This window comes from Brassica napus, chromosome A1, assembly GCF_020379485.1.
Source record: "Brassica napus cultivar Da-Ae chromosome A1, Da-Ae, whole genome shotgun sequence".
Classification (NCBI taxonomy): domain Eukaryota; kingdom Viridiplantae; phylum Streptophyta; class Magnoliopsida; order Brassicales; family Brassicaceae; genus Brassica; species Brassica napus.
The window spans coordinates 13,873,422-13,899,223 of NC_063434.1; the positions used below are offsets into that span (position 1 = coordinate 13,873,422).

Consider the following 25,802-nt stretch of genomic DNA (forward strand, 5'->3'; position numbering starts at 1 on the left):
CCGTTTTTTTCGGACCTTCGCTTCTTATTGTTGCTTTGAGCAATTGAACTTCTTCTTCTAGGATTCGAACATGGTAGTCCAACTGTTGAATCTCATCGGTGAAAGCTTCGTCGACCCATTTGAAGACGTGGTCGTCGTTCTCCAGCTACAATATTAGATCCCACAACATTATGTAAAAAAAAATTAAACGAGCAGCTTAAGAGAACATAGAGAGACCGATAATACCCTAAGTGAAGCCGCATGGTGACACCAATAATACCGGCGGTGTGGATTTGGCGTCGATTTGGATATTAACTCGACGATTCTCGCTCCGCACGAACATTTAGTAGGTATTCCCGCAGTTTTTACTCGTCTCCGACCACCGGTAATATCTCCGGTCGTGGACGATGAAGCGGCCGTTATTGGGTTGGACGACATTATCTGACGGAAAAGTTAGTTGAGAGAGAGAGAGAGAGGAGCCAAGCAGAAGAGAGAGGAAGTTGGAGATAGATATGGGGAAAACCTAAAAAAAGGTCTTTTATACGATTTTGGGGTTTAGCAAATTGGGAAGAGAGAAATTAGAAATTCAAAAAGTTGGGCGGGAAAAGAAATATCAGAGTTTTTCGTGGTCTAAGTTTCACCAAGTACTAAGTTTCACAGAACACATCAAAGTTGTACTTTTTTTATTATTTCCATTAATCTTAGTTATACTCGACTTAAATTGGTGATTTTATGGTTATACCAATGCAATTGTGTTTCCTATGTTCATTTCTCATACGATCGCATACACATAAACTTGATTTGGTGCCATAGAGAGTTATCAAATCTAACGAGGTTGGTTTTAGTGATAAAGCTATGATAACACAATATATTTCCCATATGATTGCTACCAACCGACGAGATGGAATTTTAATAATTCCGATTAAATAATAACCAACATAACATTAATAATAAATAATATATTATAGTCTTGCTACTTCCATGACTTATAAAATTAAAAAGTTAAGAATTTACAAAGCTCACACATAATGTAAATAAATAATAAAGATTCGGTTTTTTTTTGAGGTTTCGTGGTTGGAGTGATCAACCCTCAAATCCTCATTTTGAAGTTTTGCTCCATTTTATTCAATATATGTACAATGGTTTTAAGATTCAATGGTTTTGTTGAATAAAATTCAACACTCTATTTTAATAATTAATAATTATTTTGTTTATATATCCAAATTAAACAAAATTAGTCTCCATTTATAGATAATTTAAAATAATAAAAATTTGTGTAAAAATATCAAAAAATAGCATAAAATAAACACAAAAACATATATCGTGAAAACAATATATGCAAAAAACCTTAACAACAACTAAGAATATAACATGTGGTGTGTGTCCCCACCATAATCATTTTTCAACATGGGTGAAAACTTTCAACACAAATGAATCCACCTCATTTCAACACCCATATTCACCACTTCCATTGTGATCATTCAACTATTGAATAAAATATTCAACACCTCCCCTGCTCATAGTCTTACTAAGTTTACCTATCGTAGTTATACCAGTAAAGAAAACTACTTTCACTTTACTCATCAACACACAAATATAAATTATTTTATTTCGGCTCACAACGATCCCATGCGATAAAAACACCAAAACTGAAAGTGAAAGGCTTACAGCCCGATCCACATCAAAACTGAAACGAAAGGATTACAACCTACTCTTCTTCTGTTTCTTGTGGGGATGTTCACCGTGTTCCAAACCAGTGCCTACATTCTCTTCTTCTCCATATCCACTCTCACGCTCACAATAGTTCCTACTACAAGAGCTCTCTCCAACTCTTGACAGTTGCTCGGTTATTCGAACTATTTGCAATTCTTCGATGTCCTCCACATGCAAAATACTTCTTCTTTGCTCTCTATCCACTGATGTTAGATAAACATACACATCTTCATTATCCAAAATATATGATTGCCTCTTAGGTTCCACTACCAATGAAATGTAACCCAAATTGAGCATCTTCGCAAATGGATTTATTCCCATCTTCCTGCATATCCTCTCCTTCAACAACGAATAAGTGATCTCCTCCAACAATGATGTCTTAAAGGATATATCATACAAACGAGCATCGGTTGGAATCCATTCATAATCATCTCCATCCTTCGAATAACGTCCATCATAATCAAAGTGTATGTTCGTCGAACAAGAACACATTGTCTGCAATAAAAAAAATTAACCTTAAAGTTACACTTGGTTACTCAGTTATAGCATTAAAGTTATACTTAGTTATACCATGTCACAAAACGGTGTCAGTAATCAATTAAGTAATCAGTGAACTCGTGAACGTCTATGAATCCTATGAATAAGAATATGAATATATTTCAGAGTATTCATTCAATCATTCATCCATTCCTTTCCGATCCTCGACTAGTTCATGAAAACCAAATGAATAAGAATACTTCAATTCAAAACCAAATTGTAATCAGCTTTGATTCCCGAGTCTCCATTCAATTATACAGCTGTTGATTATCGAATTCCCTAATAAACAGACCATTCAAACTTTCCGATCCTCCATTAGTTCATACACAAATACGAAATCTTCTATCTAATGAGTTCGTCTATGGTGGATTCTATCGATTCTATACATCGGTCTTAACGACGATTTGAGATACATACCATGTAAAACTGAATTAATAGCTCAATGATCCAGCATCCAAGATCGCAATTCGATGATAGCGAGGAAGAACAAGGAGGGAGGAGTCGAGTAGATGAATCGACGAGACGATTCGACGATGACCGAGCCCTGGATTATGGATTAGTCGGAATCGAGCGGCGAGGAGGAGAGAGAAGAATAGAGAATGATTCGATTAATATTAATTTATTCATTAAATCAGTGAGGGGTACTTTCGTAATCAACCACTCTCTCCAAGAGTATGTGAATGGATAAGAGTATGACAGATCACGTGAGAGTACGCCGGCTCACTTTTTGCCTCATTAAGAGTACCTGAGCACTTTACTCTTATCCTTGGGGTCGCGTTTCCTTTCATTTCTTGGTGACCAACATTATTAGTAAAGACGAAGTGTCTCTGGCTCAGTCATCAGTTGCGCTTAAAGGACAAGTTGATTCTATTCAGCAAGTGTTGGTTGCTGCTGTCCCGATGTTGAAATAGGAGGTTACACTTAACGAGCTCGTAGTCCTTGTCGACTCAGATAGCGATTGTGACATGGAAGAAATTGGGCTGAACGATGGCGAGGACAACGATTCTGTAAAATAGAAACCACCTTTGGAGGAAAATTTGAAGTCATCCCTGCGAATGCTAGGAAAGTTGACCGTGAATGCAGGGTGAGATAAACCATTATCCTTTTTTTGTTAAAATATAAGTTTTTTAATTTCCGCTAACCTTTATTCTAACAGTTCCAAGTAATAATATTACACATTATAGTCATTAACCCCATATGAATAATTTGGATGCTAACTTTTTCAGGTAGAAGTGAAATCAATACTCGATGATCTGAAAGAGAATTGGGCTCAAACTGTTGATTTTTCATATGATGATGAGTTAGAGGACGCGTTGGTAGATGATATGGTCTGATTAATTGTTGAATGCTTTGCGTTTAAGAAAGAGATGTTTGTTGGTGGCTTAACCTCGGTTGACCTAGCAAGATTAAAGCTGGAGAAAAAAACAAGGATAAAGAAACGAAAGATAAGCTGGAGAAAGAGCACATGTCTGAATTCACAGAGTGTGACTCGTCTGAGTTACCTCATCCGCCAGGGCTTGCTAATCATATTTGTACGCTGATGAAAGATTACATTGGTGGTATAGAGGGGCGTGTAGCTTCCTCTGTGCAGTTGTCTGTCCATCACGGGCTTTTGGAGTTGCAGAAAAGTCTGGATGTTTCCTTGTCGGCCAGTTTGTTGAAAATTCAAGGCGCAATAATCCAATCGTTAATGGATCATGTTGCCAAAGGCAGTGCTTCGTCCGCGTCTGAAAAAGAGGACCATGATCGGCCATAACGAAAACTCTCCCAGTTCTGGTGGTAGATCTCCTCCTCTGGTTTCGAGCAATGCCCAAGCAAATTGGACTTCACCGGCCCGCGATATCATTGATGGTGTGCTTGATGATCTTAACTTAGGTTCTTCACCGCGTAAGGTATCTTTATCAACCAATTATTGATGTAGCCGTTATATTATCAATTTTCCTTGCAAATTAACCTTTATTTTCTGACATCAATGCAAGATACTGGAGCTGAAGCTTCTGGATCTCATGTGTCTATGCCGGAGAAGAAGACTGGCAACCAAGACGTACAAAACCTGGCTTCACATGATTCTCTCCTGGTAAATGAGCTAGTAATATAACTGTTAAGTATATTAATCCCATTTAATACAATGGTTAACTGATAATACTACTGTTTGTACCAATCATATAGGACAAGCCAGCTGATGCCTCTGTTCTGGCTGTAAGCGCGTTTGAAGCAAATGGTAAGCCACAATCAAAGGCGTAGATTAATTTGGACGCCCCAGTCGCATTTCCATCTAATCCAATCACTCAGGTTTTGCATCGGTTCTGTAGTATATTATCGTGTATTGCATTTCGTAGCATATAAACATCAATGTAAGTGTTAAGAGTTTTATTACCCGCTAATCATGTCATTCATTATCCCGGAGTCAGGAGAAGTCTGCTGGACACACTGACCCACACAACAATGGGGATCATCCGAATCCAGTGTCAGATCAATTAGACACAGAGGTATGTTTCTAAACATGTTTTCGTTTAATGAAATTTTATCTTATCTCCCTCCTATCTTTCTTGTTGATAACGTATTGTTTGGGACCATACTATTAAAAGATGCATATACCTTATAATCTTCTCGGAATTCCGTCTTTCTCACTCGGACTATTGCATAAAGAAGTTACTGAAGTTCTTGTGAATGTCAAACATGTCAACTTCGTCATGCACGAAGACAATGGTGACGGTGGACTAGTTGAGCCACGGAAGAGTAAAAGGCCCCAGAACAAGCCTATTGTACTGAACGACTTCCATTATGATCTGAAAATTGGCTTAGGGTACAACATCAACCCCAATATTGGTCAACTTTTCTCGGACCTCCAGGAAGAGCTTAGACAAAAAAAACGTACGTTATCCATTTATTTTCAGTGATTTCAGTCTAACTTTATATTTAAACGCTAAAGGTTTCCGTATAGGTTAATAGATATTTCGCCTACTCACACAATTACCCCAACTGAGTTCTCCGATATTGCGCTTAGGCCTCAACATATATCCCCTAAGGTAATTGTTGTTCTTTTATTTCTCAGCATTTTTTTTTCAACCCTTGTTTAACATTAATTTTTGTTAGGTTATGGATGCGCTAATGCTCTTCCTTGCTCGTGAGCTTCCTGATGATGATTCCAGGGTCCAAATCTTCGATACCACATTCCATGCATATATGGTGATGCAGCATTTTCGCGTTGTCAAGACCGCCGTGAAAGACCGTCCTAAGTTGAAGTTTGCTGGTGTCTATCTTTGACTTCGAGAGAAAATATACTTTCCATTTTGTATTGATAAGCAGCATTGGGTTGGTGTTTTTGTCGACACGAAAGTCACGTCTGTGGTCATACTTGACTCCAATGTTGCATTTAAGAGCGAGAGTTTAATGAAGAAGGATCTTAATCCTATTGCTGCTCTCATGCCCTACATCGTCAAAGCTGCCAATGGCACAGAGTTTGTAGGATCGCTGAAGCCATTTAGCTTGAACCGAGCGAAAGGTGTACCTCAGATCGTTAATGCTGGTGATGCTGCTGTAATGTTTGAGCTCCTCATTGAGGTGCACACCAAATGCGGGTTACCAGGTTTAAAATGCATCACGACGCATATCCTCCCAAAGGCTGCCAAACAGCTGGTTGTAATATTCTTCAACGACCTCAGTAGCTCCTAATCAAGAAATATCAATTTTCTCTCTAGATCCCTCGTACAACTTGATTTCTGTTGGCAGTCACGAAAACTATTTAAGGATAATTTACAATTTATCGGTCAAGATTATCAATTATTTACCTCTTCATCGCTCTCAATTTTTAGTTTCACCACAATTTTCTTTCACACCATTAGTACTAATTATATCCTATAAGTATCGATGTGGACGATATTCTAAATCTGTTCAGTTTCTGATTTCAACAATCTGGTAAAAATCTACAAACATCTATTTAGTAAACTAACCATACACCTTAACTGTCTATGCATATAATATAGATTAGTGAAGCTCGGGTTAGCTAATAACAATGAACTTTGATAACACAATCTTGTACAGAGCTTCAAAGATCTTCATATTTAACTAACCTTGTTATTTAAATCTTAATATTCTAGATCACATTAGGCTTCCTACCCTGTAAAGATACGAATTAACGGATAATAATAAGTTTAACACATAATAAGTTTAACATAGAATCTTACATCAAAGTTGGGGACAATAATAATCAGATACCACAAAAGACATATACGGTTCTCAATGTGGTGCTGCTTTGGGGAACTTTAGTGTTTAACAAAATACAAAAGGGGTCCCCCCAGATCAGACCTTCAAAAGATTAGCGCTTTCTTCCATTGCACCTCCCCAACGTCTGGATATGTCCTTATTATATGGGCATCTTGCATGTTGTGTGGTTATGGTTTCTCCCGCCACACCTGCTGCATGCCCTACAAGTCTTTAATTATCCCTTCAACAGCGATAGTTAAATATTTACCGGTTAAAAGTTCTGATGTTAAAAGTCTTTTTCTTAGCTGAAACTTTCCCTTCACCATTTCCAGCAGTGGAACGTAGCTTTCGTTCTCTCTCACAGCTACATCGTATTTTACCTCAGTATGATCAACATCGAACTTCCAAACTCCTTGGCCATGTCTCCCCCATACTCATGTAACTAGTTTTACAAGCTGACCCATTTCTTTCCTACAAAAAAATGATTTAGCTTAAGAGAACTGAATAAAACATTATGCCTTTCAAACCTTTTTTCAAGTAAGAAATGTACTTTGAACCTGAAACGAGTACAGTCACCGGAGTTCTCTTCTTTCTTCTTCACTCTCTATCACAGTTCTCGTTCTAGACTTTCTTCTCCCACAAAAGAAAGTTGAACTGCTATCTTATGTTATTTATTTTCTTGTTTACCTTTTAACAAGTACATAAAAATTTTCAAAATATCCTTTCCCTTTACCGATGAGATCTTGGACATAGCGTCCATCTTTTCGTCTCAATACCCGGAGCAAACGAGTGGAGGAGAAGTAAGCCAACTGTCTACCTATGACCTCGAACGCCACCCTACACACCTGCAACGCTTTTCTTCCCTCTGCAACGGCAGTGTACGTACCTGCTTTTTTTCATCATCACACGGGGGTAATTTCATCTTCTCCAGGCATAAATGGTATAACCCGGGCTTCTTAAGTCATTTCATGCATGCTTCTCTAATATGGGCTTCCATGGAGTATATCCACCTAAATATCTCTAAAGCTTTGCTCGTTAAAGAGTTAAATTAACCTAATCCACCTTTTGAATTTAGGAGGGTTATTGCTTGCCAAATACTTTAACCTCAGAGTGCTTAGGTATATATCCCAGACCACAACATCTTCATATTCTTAAGGCGACATTTATGCATAATAAAACATTGGCATCCAGAAATTAACCATCTGCTAGATGATTCAAGATAGACAGACACTTAGACAGCCAATTATTTGAATTTTCATGAGGTCATCGAGTCAATCGAAGCTAGTATTTTCCTTTTTTTAGAAACATAACCTATATTAGGGGTTATCTGAACATGTCAAACTAGACCGAAAATTATGTGGTTCATTGACCACCCTTTTTTACGGACAAAAATTTACGTTTCATCTTCTTTTTTTAGAAAACTTAAAATCCGTATATATAATTAACAATTAGATGAGTGGATACAACATAAATATTCCATAAGAAGAAAAAAGAGAGAATAATAAAGAAGAAAAATAAACATGGCGAGAAAAATAAAGATGGCGAAATGTGGAAATGTCGTCGCTTTCATCTCTCTTTTAATGATTTTCTCGTTGGTTTTGACAGGTAATACATATTTTGACAAATAAATCTCACAAAAGCTTTATTTGTTGTTTGTTTCTTTTTTTTCAATCCTTTTTATATTTTTCAAAATGCTGATTTTTTTTCCTATTATTTTCTTTTCCTACACTAAAACATAATTGATTATCTGGCAATAAAAAATTCAGGAAATAAATGGTCACAAAATATTTTATATTATATTCCCTCTATTCATATTAAATGTCACTTTAGCATTTTTTTTTCTTATTACATAAAAAATGTCATTTTACAATTTCAATGCAATTTATACTTATTTTTAACTTAACATTAATTATAAAATGCATTGATTTATAAATAAATGTATTTATCTAAAATTTTATTGGTTAAATAGATGATATTAATGAAAACATAAATGTATTTCAATCAGTTTTTTAATATCTGTGAAAAATGTCTAAGTGATACTCTTTATGAAACGGATGGAGTACTATAGAAAAATAAACTTAAACATCAATTAAAAGCAAACAGAAGAAATATTAAATTATGCTTCGCTTCTTTTTTTTTCAAATGAACCACATAACGTTAAGAACTTTAAACAAAACTCATTTAGCGACTATAACTTAGGGCATTTCCATCCCTATTTCATAATTAAAAAATAGAGAATGAACAAAAAATAAAAGATTACTCTATAAATAGAATTAATTTTTATTATTTGTTCATACTTCATTTTTCTCTCCACTTATGGAATAAATTATGGAGTAGTGATAGAAATGCTAACACGAACCTTTTTTTTTTTTGCATTTGCAGTTTTCGTTACAAACTTATTTCCGCAAACAAATTTCATCTATTTGTTTTTCACTTAAAACACACAAAAACTAACATATAAACAAAAAGTCAAAATGTTATATGATTTATGAATAAGATAATGTTTCTTTCTTGTGAAACCTAATTGAAACTAAATTATGTTTATTAATTGAAGGAGTTAAAAAAAGTTTATTAATTAAAGGGATCTTACTGATTCTTCATTGACTCCATTATGTTCAGGAGAAGCTCAGGTGAAAAGTAAGTATGTTAAAGCCAAGAGTGCGCCAACTGAAGTCTGTTTGGATCGTAATTCTGGTGATGAAGTATGCACTCAGTATTGCGTTGCAGAAACAAATCCGAAAAGATGTTCTGGAAAATGTTTCCCATATAAAAGTGCAGGAAGGAAGGAATGCTACTGTCATCCATGCTAAAAATGACAATAGCTGGTTTATACAACTTTTAAATAATTAACAAATGTTTTCATATTTTATTAAGTTTCTTTAAAATATCTGTTTTTTTGTAGTCTCATTTTTTGTTTAACTCATGAAGCTACATGTTTCTATAGAATCTCATTACATGAAACTAATTATAAGAAATGCCTTTAGTGTTTTGTATTTTTTAAAAGATGCCCTAGGCCAATCCTTCTTATTTTCTCATGTAAGCACGGTACTGCGTAAGATACTAACAATCTTCATCCACCTTCCTTATTGATCGATTGTATTTGTATAGCTGCTTCATATTCAAACGACTTGGTGACCTGCATAATACAAATGATATGTGAAATATATCAGTTACGTGAAAATCCATTGTTGCAGAGTTACGAACATTTCATACAAAGCGATCATTAGCTCTAGTTCACTCTAAAGATGTACTGCCTCAGCTTCCTGAAACTGTTCTCGTTCCGCATAGATCAACTTACCTAAACCACGAAAACAGTAAAGACCCGTTTTCTATATTGAGGATATGTATTTTATATGAGGTTTAACAACTATCTGTTATATATGGCCTGCGAAAGAGAAAAGACGATTTGATTTAAAAAAAATACATGTGCATATATATATATATATAACTAATCTAGATAAAAATGTTTTAGCAAGTACCATATACTTATTATAATGCAGAAGGCATGTTATATATTTCTACTTCAAGCATCAAACTGTAGTTGATGATGAGCTACAAGACTGAACCTAATCTAAGTTATCTTATATTCCATTGCACACTAGAAAAAAGATCATCTTTGAGACTGCAAAAGGTTTGAAAAGGTATATGCCTTGCATATCAAAAAGTTTCTAAACATAAATGTTGAAATCTAAAACCGGAAATCTAGTTTATCAATAATAAGAGAGACTAGGGGCAAAGATTCTGTTTATTGAGTGTTTAACTGTTTAAGAGCGCATAGTGACTCTCTCTAAATCTCCCCCTTTTTCTTTTTTATTCAATACGTATTTATGGAGTCCCTCCTTTCTTTCCTTGCTTTTGTAGTGATTGTGTCAGGAATTTGTTCCGACAATCATCATTATACTTATTGCTCGAAGTTGTTGGCGCAAGCTATGCTCGGCGGTAGACACATATTACTGATATCTTACTGCTACATTGCTCATCCTTGTGTAGGGAGGTGTCTTTTCTACCAGGGTTGATTCGGCGATGGGCCTCCTGTTGATAATGGACTTCATTTTTCTGATCTAACTCGCAAAACAAGCTGAAGACCCACCATTCAACAATAAACAAAACAAAATTTACCTGGTTAAAGAGTTTGACTCTTGATGTTTTCTGTGAAAGTCCCTCACATTCTTATAAACATTATGTGGAAGGTAACTATTCATACATAATATATTGCATAGTTATCATAAATGATCATCGTCCACTTTTGGCTCAGAGGGATTAAGTCGTTCCTAATATATTCAAGAAACATCCTATAAGCATTTTTAGCTTTCTGTAATTTGTACATAATAATTAGTGTCGGCTTTACACGTGTGTTTTTGTACATGGTCTCATTTTTTTCTTTAGTTTTTCTTTATATTTTGGGGTCCTTAATTTCTGTTTTTTTGTTAAAAAAGTCTACAATTTACAAAAATGATAAACTTAAAACTTTATATATGGTATAAAAGATTGATTATGTACAAGGCCCAAAAATATTTTGAGTCGGGCCTCATTATAATCTATCTTTGAATCACTCAGCTCAACACATTCTCAAGCTTGTGGTCATGACACTTCTGCTCTTGATAACTACGAGCTTGAGGGCTAGGGATTATCAAATAAGTGACTTATGTTTCTAGATACAATGAATAAGAACTCTTCAAACACAAAATCTAGCCATGGTTGGCCAAACAACCAGTCACTATTTGAAGTTTCTGTAGCAGACGAATTGATTAGACACAAGTAATCATGTTTCTTAGAGTTTTGTTGTTCCTTCTCTTGCTCGCTTCTTCTATGGAGCTTATATCTACTACAAAGGTTATTGTAACATTCCGGTTTGTGATATATAGAAAATACTTAAGAGAATTGATTTGGTTACCTATGTCACCAAAGTTGACTTACCTTTTCTGGAGCACATCCATAAATAATTCCAGAGTTAAGCGTGCTTGAGTTGGAGTAGAGGAATGATGGGTAGCCTATCGGGAAGTGATTCGCAATAGCGTGCGAGTGAGACTAAAGCATGGAGAATGGTCGGAGGTGATTGCATGGTCAGTAAACAAGACTTTCGGGCCGTGGAAAATTAATGCACTGCCCGTCAGACAGGATGGGACCCACAGACCAAAAGAGCGGGCGTGGGTGGTCCATTAACCATGGACGATCGGGGCTTTACAGTTACACTGAGATAAGTGTGCTGGAGTTTGAGGTTAAGTTGGATAATAAGAGAAAACTATTTGGTTATTGAACTTGTTTCCTTCTCTTTTGATTTACCTTGTTTTTTTTGTTTTGGTTTCTTCTTTTCTTTTTGCGTTCATTTATGGATAAACTGGCGAAATGTTCGTAGACCCGTTCTTCAAATGTACACAAACCAACAATTCTGAACCTTGTTTTGGTACAATGTGACAAATAAAGAGTAGCATTAGGCTGCATAAGTAGTAAGTCAAGCCAACCAAATTAATATGGCTGAACCGGGAGCATTTGTAGTAACCGACTTTCCCTTACAAAAGTACATTCTTCTGCAGCCGGTGCCAGAAAAGTGACCGGTGTCTGAAATCATAGACTCGGAAAGTACATGGACGAGAATGTCTAGAAGGATTGTGAAAATAACTGTCGGTGAAGTTGATGAAAAAGAAGAAGAAGAAAAAAAGTGTCGGTTTGTTGCGTACATATAAATATATAAATCGGACACCCCATGTTACTTTCAGACACAAACTTATGTGGGCATGTGGCCCCTCTTACCTGCTTCTGCGCTGTAAAATATTCGAGACAGCTTTGATTCTTATTATTATTAATCATATCTCTTATAATTATAGCATTTCTTTCTTCTTCATTGCTACCGCACAAGTCCACTAATCACCTAGCCGCCGACACTCCCAAAATGGCTTATCTCCGGCGAGCAGCCGCCGCATTGATTATTATTATGTTCCAACTCTTGTCTCTCTCAAACGCCCACAACATAACCAAAATCTTGGCCAAAGACCCTGACTTCTCCACTTTCAACCACTACCTCTCGGCCACCCATCTCGCCGACGAGATCAACCGCCGTCAAACCATCACCGTCTTGGCCGTTGACAACTCAGCAATGAACTCAATCCTCTCCAAAGGCTACTCACTCTACACAATCCGCAACATTCTCTCCCTCCACGTCCTCGTAGATTACTTCGGAGCCAAAAAGCTCCACCAGATCACAGACGGCTCCACCTCCACCGCGTCCATGTTCCAGTCCACCGGATCCGCCACGGGAACTTCCGGCTACGTCAACATCACCGACATCAAAGGCGGGAAAGTTGCTTTCGGTGTCCAAGACGACGACAGTCAACTCACGGCTCGCTACATCAAATCCATCTTCGAGAAGGCTTACAACATCTCCGTCCTTCACATCAGCCAAGTCTTGACCTCCCCGGAAGCAGAGGCTCCCACCGCGAGCCCTAGCGATCTCATCCTCACCTCCATTCTCGAAAAGCAAGGATGCAAAGCTTTCTCCGACATGTTGAAATCCACCGGAGCCGACAAGACGTTTCAAGACACCGTCGACGGAGGCTTGACGGTGTTCTGTCCTTCCGACAGCGCCGTCGGGAAATTCGCGCCGAAGTTCAAAGCCCTCTCCGCTGCGAACAAGACGGCGTTGGTGTTGTACCACGGCATGCCCGTTTACCAGTCGTTGCAGATGCTTAGATCAGGTAACGGCGCCGTTAACACGTTGGCGACTGAGGGTAACAACAAGTTTGACTTCACGGTTCAGAACGACGGAGAGGAAGTGACGCTTGAGACGGACGTTGTGACGGCGAAGTTAACGGGGACGTTAAAGGACCAAGAGCCGTTGATTATTTACAAGATTGATAAAGTTTTGTTGCCGAGAGAGATCTATAAGGCCGTTAAGGCGTCTGCTCCAGCACCTAAATCAAGTAAGCACAAGCCTAAGAATGCTGAGGCTGATGAAGACGCTGATGGACCCAGTGCCGATGCTCCGTCGGACGATGACGGTGAGGTTGCTGATGATAAAAACGGCGCCGTTCCAGTTACACGAACCAGTATTATTGTGACGGCGATTGTGGGGCTCTGTTTCGGAGTTTGGCTCATGTGATGTGTTGTTGTTGGGAATCTTGTTTCTTGATTTTCTTGTTTTTGATCTTTATTGATTTTCTTGTCGGACAATGAGTTCAATCATTAAATTCATAATCACTTATTTCATATTTCATTATATACATTCAACATTTTTTGTTTTTGTTTTTTTTTTTTATCAAATAACATTTTTTTTTAAAGTTCAGTAATCTTCAGGGGTAACAGTTATTTCTCTTCTTCTAAGCTTGTATCTCATCAGAAATCCCCTTGAGGCATTTCATACCATATTTAATTTCCTCTGTGCTCTCTTGTTTACTTTAAAGTTACCAGTTTTAACGCAAAGAAGCATCACCAATAGTTAGAACCTATAAGTAGAAACTACTAAACAAGTAGCATGATTTAAATTTCAACAGCAAAACTATCACTGCCAACAAAGAGAATCTGTTTATTAATAATAGCTGTTTTACTAACAGTTTTCATGAAACCTACACAATTAAAAAAAAAAAAAAGAATTCATAAATCATAGACATTATGTGGAATGGAACAATTCGTACATAATAACATAGCATAGTCACTTATCATAAATGATCATCGTCCACTTTTGGCTCAGCGGATAACGTCTTTCCTAATATTTTGCAAGAACATCCTAAGCTCTCTGGCTTTTCTGCAATGTTCACCATCATCATCATCATCATCATCTGTCTCTGAATCACTCAGCTCAATCACATTCTCAAGTTTGTGATGAAGGCACTTCTGCTCCTGAGACTTCTGTTCTTGATAACTTCTTGACACGTTCCGTGACCGAGCTTCAGGACAAGGGCTTATCAGATCAATGACTTCTGTTTCTGGATAGAATGAATAAGAGCTCGAGCCAACACCGAATTTACCAATGGTCGACCAACCAATACTGGAATTTTCTTTAGCAGGTGAATCGATTAGACGCAAGTAATCATGTTTCTTGGATTTTTGCTGTTCTTTCTCTTGCTCTGCTTCTTCTATGGTGCTTGTAGCTAGGTCAGATGTTGAACTAAGATCAATCTGTTGGAGTTGGAGGCTGAGTTCGATAAGTGAAGAAGCTTTACTCGGTGAACTTGTTTCCTTCTCTTTTGATTTAGGTTGTTTTTGTTTCGGCTTCTTCTTCTTCTTCTTCTTCTTTGCTTCCATTTTCTCCTTGAACTCTATGATCTTCTCAGGACAAGCCCTAACATAAAAAAAAGAAGGATAAATTGGCAAAACATATATTAGAAGGTTCTTCAATGTAAGCTAACCAAAAAATCTGAACAATGTTTTGGGTGCTATGTGACAAAGTTACAGTAGCATTTGGCTGCATATGTAGATATATGAAAGTTTCTATAACCAAGCTAACCAAATATCGCTGAACTAGGGCATTTTTAGTAACAAGTAACTGACTAATTTACCTGAAGAACTGCTTACTTCAGACATACTATTTTAATTCAAACAAAACTGAACCACAGCTAAATGTCAACTTTATTTGAATCCTTTCGACAAATGGGTGAAGGTCTGACTTTGAGCATTATCATTACCTTTCTACAAGATCTGCAGGAACAATAGACGTCTCTAGCCCTTCTAGATCATTCCATGAGACTTCAAAACATTCTCGTCCCTGTACTTTGCGAGTCTTAATGATTTCAGACACCGGGCACTTCTCTGGCACCTGTAGCTGCAGAAGAATATTTTCGTTCCAGAGTTAAGACATGTTCTTGTTTAATTTCCAACTGAATTATGCAAGGTGAAGCCAATCGACTTTTAATGTCTGAGCCAAAAACTTCCTTTACCAATCCATAAACTTTTATGTACCGTACGTATCAATTTCGCACAACTTATGTAGTTGCTTTAACTTCAAAGATCTATAGAAAATAACGTGCAGTAAGAGAAAGAAAAGGCACCTTGTGGAGAGGCCGGTTAACGCCAACCTCAGTTGATCTTGATTGCAGAATAGCATACCTTCTCAGATTTCTTTCAGCGATTTTAGGAAGTATGTATTCATCTAAAAGAAAGATAGAGAGAAATAAGAAGGTTGGTTACACAATCGTTTCTGCACAATGACTGCAAATGCAAACCAACAAGGAATAGAAGAAGTTCAAAATTGATACCTGTTTTCTCAGAGGGCCACTCAAAGAACTGGTGGCATATCTCCTGTAGCTTGGTGCGCTGGAAAGTGAATTCAGCCAGAGCTCTGCAAAACCAGTACTGAAATTCATATCTAAATATACATTCAACCTTTTCTAAGCTCACTAATCTCCAGGATTAACATATATTCCTGTTCCCAGCTTGTATATTGTCTGAAATCATTTTGATTTCTTTCAGGCACTTTGAGGAAGCATTTGATTCCATCTTTAGTTTCCTTTGTGCTCTCTTGTTTATTTTAAGTAACTAGTTTGACACAAACAAGCAACACTAATACTTTATCAGTAGAAACTGCAAACAATGCATGTAACATGACTTAATTCAGAACAAAATCGGTGATCCCTTATTGCTAGCTCCACGCATAGTTATATTGAGGAGAAGAACTATCACTACAAGGAAATGGAAATAAGGTTTAACCTGGAAACTGTATTAGAGTCTGCATTGTGGCACTTGGGATTCATGAACGCATCGATCACCTCTTTGATCTCTTGCAGTCCCTCTGGATCATGACTACTTCCTAAACCAAGTAGTAATTACGAAAAGAGCTTCTATGAGACGAACAAAATATATCTAGGAAAATCAACTAACTGCATAAGCGAACCATGTCAAATCACAATACCATTTACAGCCACCAAGGGTAAGGTCCCCTTTTTAGGCCTAATTTGCTTCTTTGAATTTCTCTTATTTTTGACAAAAGCGAGTCCTTCTGATGAAACTTTTTCAAGGATAACGTTTTCTCCAACAGACCTAACAATCTCGCAGGCTTTCTCCTGTTTGTTTGAAGAAGAAATTCAACCTTAATAATGTCTGCAAATAATATGAAAACCCCTATAGATAATGGTTCGAGAGCTTCAGTTAACAACAAACCTGACGAATACCACGAACTCCCTGAGAGTAGTCACTGCCAAGCAGAAGCGCCAGAGCTATCTGTAACCTCATGGAACAAACTTCTGAGTAAGTAACCTTTAAACTGATGAAACATCATAGCAAACATCTCAAAGTTCATTGACATATGGAACAACATACAACAGTCTGTAGCTGCGTTTTCTAGTCTAACAAAAAGAAAACATTGTAGGTTAAAATATCAAACGCCACCTTTTGCAAGTATGCATTCATCAGTCATACTTTTGCTGATCAAACCAACACGGTTAAGTATGTAAAGCTAATGACTAAAAGAGACTCGTCAAGTTACCAATGAGTTCCGTCCAAGCCCAAGCTTTTTCTTGATGTCTTCCATCTCATAGCAAACAACGTAACCTCCTTCACCTAGTTCAAGAAGATTGATTAAGTTATATATCTAACCACAACAATTAACTAAAGGGATGGTAAAAGAAATCACGACGGCTAAGGAGTCTCTTTCCACTCACCAAGGCATATCTCTCGGTACACAGTCTTTGCCCCAAAAAGGAAAATATCTGAATCAGAGCTAAAACAGGCGTCCTATCGATCGATAATCAGGAAAACGAAAACTTATCACTTGAGTAATGAGTTAACAGCATGAAGATTGACGAACAAGAAAGGGCAAAATGTATCTTACACATAAGTTTTCAGAGTTTAACAGAGCACATTGTGCTTCAGCTTCCTCAACCCTGCAATTGAAGGATATGCTTTCATGTGTCCATGTTTACAACTTGGCAAAACACTCGAACCAAAAAGTAGTATTGTCAATCTTGAAGAATTACCCGTCTAAACAGAGTATCCCCAGTGTGGAAGCAATAACTTTGGCCTCTTTTATCATGCAAGAGAACTCAGACCCCTTATTCCTTCTGAGTGAAGTCTCTTTCCCAGGTTCGACGCCGCCATCGTCAGCAACCTGGCTAGACCCATAAAGTGTTAACCGGTGAAAATAACTAACCATGAGAATGAGATGCAAGGAACAAAAGAACACTAGTGCCTCATTTAGTTAGCATGCAGTGCACCTCGAATCTTGCTTTTAATCGACGCCTGTACGTTGGTACTTTGATTCCAGGAATTGAACCATCTACAATCAATTACAAGACACATAAACAAAAAAGATCAATTCTTTAGAGCAAAGCACTGACAACTCAGAACTGATTTGATCACTACTGAACAAACTCGTTGAAATTGATGGCAATTTCGGAAATAGATAGATAGATACCTGAGACTAGAATGATGGAGCAGTTTAGGGCAATTAGGGCTCGAAGACGATGAAAGAAGCCTCGGAGATAAACTTTTTCTTTAGTGGCGCAATACGACTGGTTCACTTTATGCAATTCCACCATCCAACACGAGAGATCCACGCATACCCTCTTGTTTCTGCGGACGACGGAGATGAGATCTCGTCTAAGTCAAGGCCTTGTCTTTTCTTTAATTATACAGCATAAAATTTTCTGAGAGGAAACAAGAATACTCACTGAAGATGATCGAGTGGATATCTCTTCTTGCAAGGCTCTACTACTTCCCACAGATACTTCACCCCCATTTTAGATTGAAATGAGTGACAGAAAGGGGGAAGATGGGAGGTAATTTGAATTTCTCAATTTTGAACCCCGTTCGAATACAATGTTCCACATTTTTTAAATTTAAATCCCAATGAGGCCCAATACCCAAAACGAGTTAACCACCTTTTAAGCTATCTATCGGTTCCTCTGATCGGTTTGGTTCATATTTTCGGTTAGATAGGTAATTTTGGTTTTAAATTATTCTAAAATTTACTTAATACAGCTACGGCCTGTTTATTGGTTACTTTAGTTGTTCAAAATCTTAGTGAAATTAACTGAAAGTTTATGGTTTTTATTCAAACTAGGTGTTTTGCCCGCGATGCGGACTTAAACATTTTCATAATTTTTGAAAAGTTTTTTGTACAGTATATTCATAATTTTAGTAAAAATATTATTTGATTAATATTTAATTATATAATTTATGTTTTAACTTTTTACTAAAATACTTTTTCATATAAAAATAATATATATATATATATATAAATCATCTTCTTTTTTTAATTATATTTTTAGATTTTGGTTAATTCAATATTCTATTTTTAATTATATAATTAAGAATTTTATTTGATTAATATTTAGTTATATAATTCATGTTTTTAAGTTTTTACTAAAAGACTTTTTCAGATAACAATATAATATATACATAAATTATCTCTTTTTAGAATTATATTTTCAGATTTTGAATAATTATTACTATTATTAATTTTAATCAATTATCTAATCAAATAAATTAAAATTTTGTTTTTGTTTTTTAATTTAGTTATACATTTATTCATTAATGGTATTAACCACTCTAACTTTTAACGTGAGAGCTCGATTCCAAAAATTTACTTCGCAAATAATAGTATAGATTAAATATACAATTTATGTTTTTAACTTCTTACTAAAATACTTTTTCAGATAACAATACAATATATATATATATATATAGAAATTATCGTTTTTTTAATTATATTTTTAGATTTTGGTTGATTCAATATTCTACTTTTAATTAAATAATTAAGAATTTTATTTGATTAATATTTAGTTATATAATTCATGTTTTAACTTTTTACTAAAAGACTTTTTCAGATAACAATATAATATATACATAAATTATCTCTTTTTCAAATTATATTTTCAGATTTTGGATAATTCTTACTATTATTAATTTTAATCAGTTATCTAATCAAATAAATTATAATTTCGTTTTTATTTTTTAATTTAGTTATACATTTTATTCATTAAGAGTATAAACGATATTAACCACTCTAACTTTTAACGTGAGAGCTCCATTCCAAAAACTTACTTCGCAAATAATAGTATAGATTCGTTTTTTATTCGGCTAAATCTTATTAATTTGATTTTTGAGTGTAACTGGTAGTGGTTGTAAGTGATGTCCATATCACATTTATTTCTATATCACTAAATTTACAGAAATCAAGGTTTAATAAAAAATCCAAAATCACAGCTCTTAAAATAACCTGCAGCTTTTCATAAACTTCTAAAGCCACAAAATCTAAAGCCACAACAAAAAATCTAGAGATTTTTTTCTACAGCAAAATTTTTAAAGGTACAGTCATTACCAATCAGACCCTTTGTCTCATAAATTTTAATAAATTTTTAAAGATTGGTATAATTCAGTTTAGGAGAACTTAAGAAACAATCGTTAACCAATTGTGAACCGAGTCAAATCAGTAATTAAATTAATTTTGAAAAGCTTGTTGATGTTAGGAGTTTTCAAGGCTCCTAAGACAAATGTTGTAGTATAGAAGATTGTCGAACCAGTTCTGAGGGATATCAAAGCACTGAGAATGCAAGTACTCACTTAATGTAAGTGCAATCAATGATTTAGATGGGTTTTAAACTATGACTAAAACTAGAAAGCAATAACAGAATGATACTTTCTTGACTAAAGGAAAAGAGAACTCATGGGTATAGGGATTAGACCTTGGGTGATCAAGTATCGAACTAAGGATGGCAAATGATCAATCAAACAATCAACCTTAAGCCTAGACACAATTCTAAGCAAGCTCTATGTCTAGATGAATGCTCATTTGCTAACATATCTCAAACATCAAATGTCTTTGGTTGAATAATATGAAAGCAATCATTACTAACAAGTCTATTAGCTATCTTAGTACCTTTAACAACAAATGTCTTGGGCAAAGTATACTAAAAGCCTAGGAGAGTTGTCTCGGGCATTTCATCGAACACCTTTCGGGTGAGAAATGCCTAAGGATCAACAACTGAGTGGCCAACTCAGAAGATGCATTATGATTACTCTACTAGCAAGGAAATATGAATGATCTACACTAAAACATCCTAACTCTAACCTAATCACCCTTAATCTCCCTAACCCATGAATTCCAAAGGTGATTACTCACTAATCTCCATGATTCCTCTTAAACCCATATTGGATTTCAGATTAATCATGTAAAGAAATAGATAAGAAATCAACAAGAACACAAGAACATAACAATCAAAATCCAAGAGATGAACTTCTCAAGAGAGTTCTTGTTTTATTTCTCAATAGATCAAAAGATAAAAGATAATCTGCCTCTGGTGGCTACAAAAGATGTTTAAAACATAGGTTTTTCCAAGTGCAAAACGTCCAAAATAAATTGCAAAAAGGTCCTTAAGAAATCATGATTTTCGGCAGCAAAATAACGCGGAGCGACTTGCAGGTGTCGCTCCGGGAAGTCGCTCCAGGGCCGATTTTTGGTGTCTCCGGGCGAGAGGTCGCGAGCGACTTTGGTGTGTCGCTCCAACGGGTCGCTCTGGATCGGGAGCGACCTTGGTAGGTCGCTCTGAGAGGTCGCTCCGGGCTTCGCTTCTTGTCGTCTCGCCATAGAGACGCGAGCGACCTCGGGGTGTCGCTTTGGGAGGTCGCTCCGAGAGGGGTGTGAGATGCGAGCGACTGCACGGGGTCGCTCTAGCTAGGTCGCTCTGAGAGGTGCTTTGGAGCGACCTCATGACGTCGCTGCGGAACCTCGCTCCCATGCTCTGCTCGTCCAATGATCACCTGTTTCACGTCCTTTAAGCTCCAAATGCATCCAAATGTCCCCAAGAACTCCATGTGGCACTCCAACACCTAATGAGGACAATGAATGCAAAATGCAACCTAGACATGGCTAAATCCTAATCTATATGATGAAAATGCTAATGGATGAATGGATAAAACAATGCAAATATGCAAGATATCAACTCCCCCAAACTTGTTCTTTTACTTGTCCACAAGTGAACTTTCTAGAACTCATAGGGAGAGAGGTTGAAGGAGGGAGCACATAGCCAAAAGAAACACAACTAGCACACTCTCTTATTACACTCTAGCTTCTCTAGGCCTATCTTAACTCTTTTTGTTCTTACACTCATCATCAAGCATCCACACATTCAAATCAACCAACTCTCACATTCATTAAGCACAAAACATCAGGTGAATTCTTGCAAATGGTCAGTTGGTCCAAGTCATTTGGTTGGGTAAGGGAAGGCTTTTATTCAAGTGATTCAAGAGGTTCAAAACATATGATCTTTAAGGTGGTTTACTCTCAAAACAAGTAGCCTTGACATTGCACATAATATATCTAAGAAAGGGACCAACTCATGCATACAATGCTCAATCTCCATTGTTCTACCCTTTTCCCAAACATACAATTACACAATCATTCCCAAATGTCAAACCCAACTCACATCTCTCACCAAAAGATCCTAAGAACTTTAACTCCTTCTCTTTGAAATCTACAAGGGATTTTTCACAACCTCAAAACATTTCTTAGCTCCTAACAACTTTGCTAGCCCCCTTTTTTTTTTCTTTTTCTTTTTTTTTTTTCTTTTCTCTTTTTTTTTTTCGTTTTTCTTTTTTTTTTTTTTTTTTTTTTTTTTTTTAGGCTGGGGGCCAAGACTTTTCAAAACTTGAGCTAGAGGCTTCTATACTGGTCCCAATAAAACAATTCACTTAAGCACAAAGAGTCTATTCTTTTCCTTTTTCATTTCTCCCAAATCATAATCACAACACTCACCCCCACCTATAGCTAGACAATAGAGTGTCCAATCTAGCAAGAATGAAGATCAAGCATTGTCGTTCCCGATACTCTCAACATTATGCACATGTAAGACTTTCCGAAAAAGGCCTCACTCATCAAACAATGAAAGCTTAAAAGGAGGAAAAGGTTTTGGGAGTGGTCTACCACTAGAGTTTGTCAAAAAAGATTGGTATAAAAGATGTGACAACTCAAGTGTGTATAGCCATGACTCAGTACACAAGGGACCATGAGCAAGAAGCATTAAGTTCGTTCAGTTCAAATAAGGTTGTAGTTGGCTTCAAAGACTGAGTTTCAGCAATCAACAAGTTTCAGGAAGAGTTTTCAAGGCTCGAAACATACAAGTCTTTTTGAGAGGTGCAAAAGCTAGTCAAGTGCAACGTAGTGTTCTTTACAAGGCATTCAAAATCATTGCTCCCAATGCAAGTGAATGCAACCTATATGCTCTAGACTCTCCTAAAAATGCAAATGATGCAAACTAAATGATTGATTTTTTTTTTTTTTTATCTATGCAAATAGGTATGCCATGCATGACTCAATGAAACAACATCAAAGCAAACATGATCAAATACTTGGTACCTCCCCCAAACTTGAGTGACACAGTCTCTGTGTCGTCAAGTAGAGAGAGAGATACCGAAAAGAAGACTAATATGCAAAAATGAAATGGTATATACAAGGGAGTGTGGTGGGTTACCTTCTATAGGGAATGAGTAGAGGGAGATGCTCCCTCCTCGTCGTCCTCAGGTGGTAACTCTTCAAGGTGCTCATCAGCAGGAGTGCCCATCTCTTCAATGTAGAAGGCTTGCCCGAACACAGTTGGTTTCCTCATTTTCCTCTTGATGTCAAAGTGGAGGATGTTCTCTTTACCCAAATGGAGATCAATCGTGCCCTCCTTCACATTAACAATAGCTCCTGCTGTAGCTAAGAATGGCCTTCCTAGAATCAATGGATCTTGAGCCTCCTCACCCATCTCAAGCACCACAAAATCTGTAGGTATCTCATACCTTCCAATCTTCACAGGGAGGTCCTCTAAGATGCCCACAGGATACTTCACTGAACGATCAGCTAACACCAGAGAGAGTCTACACTTCTTGTACTGAGTGAATCCAAGCTTCTTTGCAACAGACAAAGGCATCAAGCTGACACTAGCTCCCAAATCGCAGAGACTTTTCTCAAATACCATAGGTCCAAGAGCACAAGGTAGTGTGAAGCTTCCTGGATCCTCTAATTTCTCTGGAACATCAAGCCTCTGGATGATGGCATTGCACTCATGGGTAAGAATCATCATGCCTTCCATCTCCTTCTTCTTTGCAGCTACAACATCTTTCAGGAAATTGTTGTATTGAGGAATCAACATGAAAGCATCGATGATGGGCATTGCAACCTGAGCTTCACTCATTTGCTTCTCAAACAGAGCTTTGTATTTCTCTAGCAGCTGCTTCTTGAATCTACCAGGGAATGGAAGTTTGGGTTCATAGGGAGGAGGAACAAAAGAACTTTCACTTGCTGGAGTAACAACTTCACCATCCTTTACTGTCTTCTTCTCCTCTCCAACCTTTCCTTTACCTTTGGCTTCCACTATCTTCTCCAAGATCTCGTCATTGATCTTCTCATCAACAATCACCACTTCATCATCTATGTTGATGGCAACCCCCTCACCTAGTTTCTCAGCATCCTTGGTGAGGGTTCTAGGAGGTAACTGCTTACCACTCCTAAGGGTGATAGCTTTGGCCTCCTTGGGATTTTGGTCAGACTTTCCAGGTAGAGATCCTTGCTGGCGATTCTGGTGAGTGTTCATGGAAGCAAATTGATTCTCTAAATTCCTGACTGTAGAAGCAAGGTGTGAGAATTTGTTGTTGAGCTCATTGTAGCTCCCATCAATCTTGGAATGAAGGTTCTTCAACTCATAACCAACTTGCTTCTCACTTCTAGTCTGAGACTCCAAGATTTGCTTCAGTAAGGTATCAGTGCTGCTCTCTTGAGGAGCAGAGGAACCAGACGAGGGGTTTTGCTGAGGCTGATAGCTGCCTTGCTGGTTGTTTCTTGGCGGATAGCCACTCTGTTGGTTGTTTGGATAGGATTTCTGTTGGTAGTTGTTGTACTGAAAGTTGGGCTCCTTTTTGTACCAGCTACCATTGTTGTTGATGAAACACAACTCCTCTTGACCTTCCAAACCCTCAACCTCATTGACAGCAAGTGGATCTTCCTGCTTGGAGTTACCAACAAACTTCAGCTGCTCTTGGGTTGCTTTTTCAGCAATGAGTAGGTCGATCTTGTCTTCCAAAGCTTTGATCTCTTTCCTCGTCTGCTTATCATCTGTTCTACTGCCTCTGTCGTGGTCTCCACTGTAGACTGCATCACTCTTTACCATGTTGTCAACCAGCTCTTCTGCATCCTCCTCAGTTCTCCCCAAGAAGAACCCATTGCTAGCTGTATCCAGTCTGGCTCTGTACTTAGGAAGAGCACCACGGTAGAATGTGCTCAGCAAGCTCTCCTTAGAAAAGCCATGGTGTGGGCATTGAGCTTGGTAGCCCTTGAATCTCTCCCAGGCTTCACTGAAGCCTTCCAAGTTCTTCTGTTGAAAGCTGGAAATCTCGTTTCTCAGCTTAGCAGTTCTTGAAGTAGAGAAGAACTTCTCCAAGAATGCTTTCTTGCAGTCATCCCAAGTAGTGATGGAGTCACTGGGTAGAGACTTCTCCCACTGACGTGCCTTATCCCCCAAAGAGAAAGGGAATAGCTTGAGCTTTAAGGCATCTTCGGACACACCATTGGTTTTTGACAACCCACAGTAGCTGTCGAACCTGTCCAAGTGATCAAATGGATCCTCTAGAGCCAAGCCATGATACTTGTTGTTCTCGATCACGTTGAGGAGTCCTGATTTGATCTCAAAGTTGTTGGCTGCCACAGCGGGTGCTCGGATTCCCAATCTATGACCATGAATGTTGGGGCGGTCGTAAGTGCCAATGGGTCGAGCTGCTCGCTGTTGGTTTTGAGGTATGTCTCCCATATCAGTACTCAATCTCTGCAAGTGAGCCTGTTGCTCTTCTTCTCTTCTATTTCTAGCACACTCTCTCTCTAAAGCTCTGATGTCTGCAGCTATTGGAACTAGGTTTGATGGACCCCTGCTCCTCAAGTTCATACACCTGTAGATTAAAGGGAGGTGAAGAAAGAGAATCAGTAACAAAAGAAAATAAAAATGACTTAGTCTCAAGCAAGTGACTAAATCTCAATGTTCAAATCTACTCAGAATTTGGCAACGGCGCCAATTTGATGTTAGGAGTTTTCAAGGCTCCTAAGACAAATGTTGTAGTATAGATGATTGTCGAACCAGTTCTGAGGGATATCAAAGCACTGAGAATGCAAGTACTCACTTAATGTAAGTGCAACCAATGATTTAGATGGGTTTTAAACTATGACTAAAACTAGAAAGCAATAACAGAATGATACTTTCTTGACTAAAGGAAAAGAGAACTCATGGGTATAGGGATTAGACCTTGGGTGATCAAGTATCGAACTAAGGATGGCAAATGATCAATCAAACTATCAACCTTAAGCCTAGACACAATTCTAAGCAAGCTCTATGTCTAGATGAATGCTCATTTGCTAACATATCTCAAACATCAAATGTCTTTGGTTGAATAATATGAAAGCAATCATTACTAAC

The 25,802-nt window shown here is 37.3% G+C and overlaps 2 protein-coding genes and 1 non-coding gene across 5 annotated transcripts; 2 read left to right on the forward strand and 1 right to left on the reverse strand.

Annotated features, from left to right (window-relative positions):
- Window positions 1-12,037: 12,037 nt before the first annotated feature.
- LOC106447509 (fasciclin-like arabinogalactan protein 2) lies at window positions 12,038-13,640 on the forward strand. Its single transcript, XM_013889449.3, has one exon. The coding sequence runs from the start codon at window positions 12,326-12,328 to the stop codon at window positions 13,529-13,531; it is 1,206 nt and encodes a 401-aa protein (XP_013744903.1). The 5' UTR covers window positions 12,038-12,325; the 3' UTR covers window positions 13,532-13,640.
- A 288-nt stretch (window positions 13,641-13,928) lies between these two features.
- LOC106447881 (single-strand DNA endonuclease 1) lies at window positions 13,929-18,188 on the reverse strand. 3 transcript variants are annotated; one of them, XM_022719201.2, is made up of 14 exons: window positions 18,033-18,188; window positions 17,777-17,934; window positions 17,577-17,638; window positions 17,340-17,470; window positions 17,195-17,246; window positions 17,025-17,097; window positions 16,850-16,923; window positions 16,525-16,584; window positions 16,277-16,427; window positions 16,075-16,174; window positions 15,624-15,706; window positions 15,417-15,517; window positions 15,054-15,184; window positions 13,929-14,710 (listed from the first exon to the last, which is right to left on the reverse strand). In XM_022719201.2, exons 1-14 carry the CDS (start codon window positions 18,098-18,100, stop codon window positions 14,116-14,118), a joined length of 1,839 nt encoding a protein of 612 aa, XP_022574922.1. In that variant the 5' UTR covers window positions 18,101-18,188; the 3' UTR covers window positions 13,929-14,115. The 3 variants fall into 3 exon arrangements, with proteins under 3 accessions (XP_022574922.1, XP_013745287.2, XP_013745292.1); XM_013889833.3 differs by having other exon boundaries at window positions 15,054-15,190; XM_013889838.3 differs by lacking the exon at window positions 18,033-18,188 and having other exon boundaries at window positions 15,054-15,190; window positions 17,340-17,474.
- A 6,451-nt stretch (window positions 18,189-24,639) lies between these two features.
- On the forward strand, window positions 24,640-24,746 carry LOC125579452. Its single transcript, XR_007317495.1, has one exon. It is a non-coding gene; the product is annotated as a small nucleolar RNA R71 (small nucleolar RNA).
- The last annotated feature ends 1,056 nt before the right edge of the window (window positions 24,747-25,802 follow it).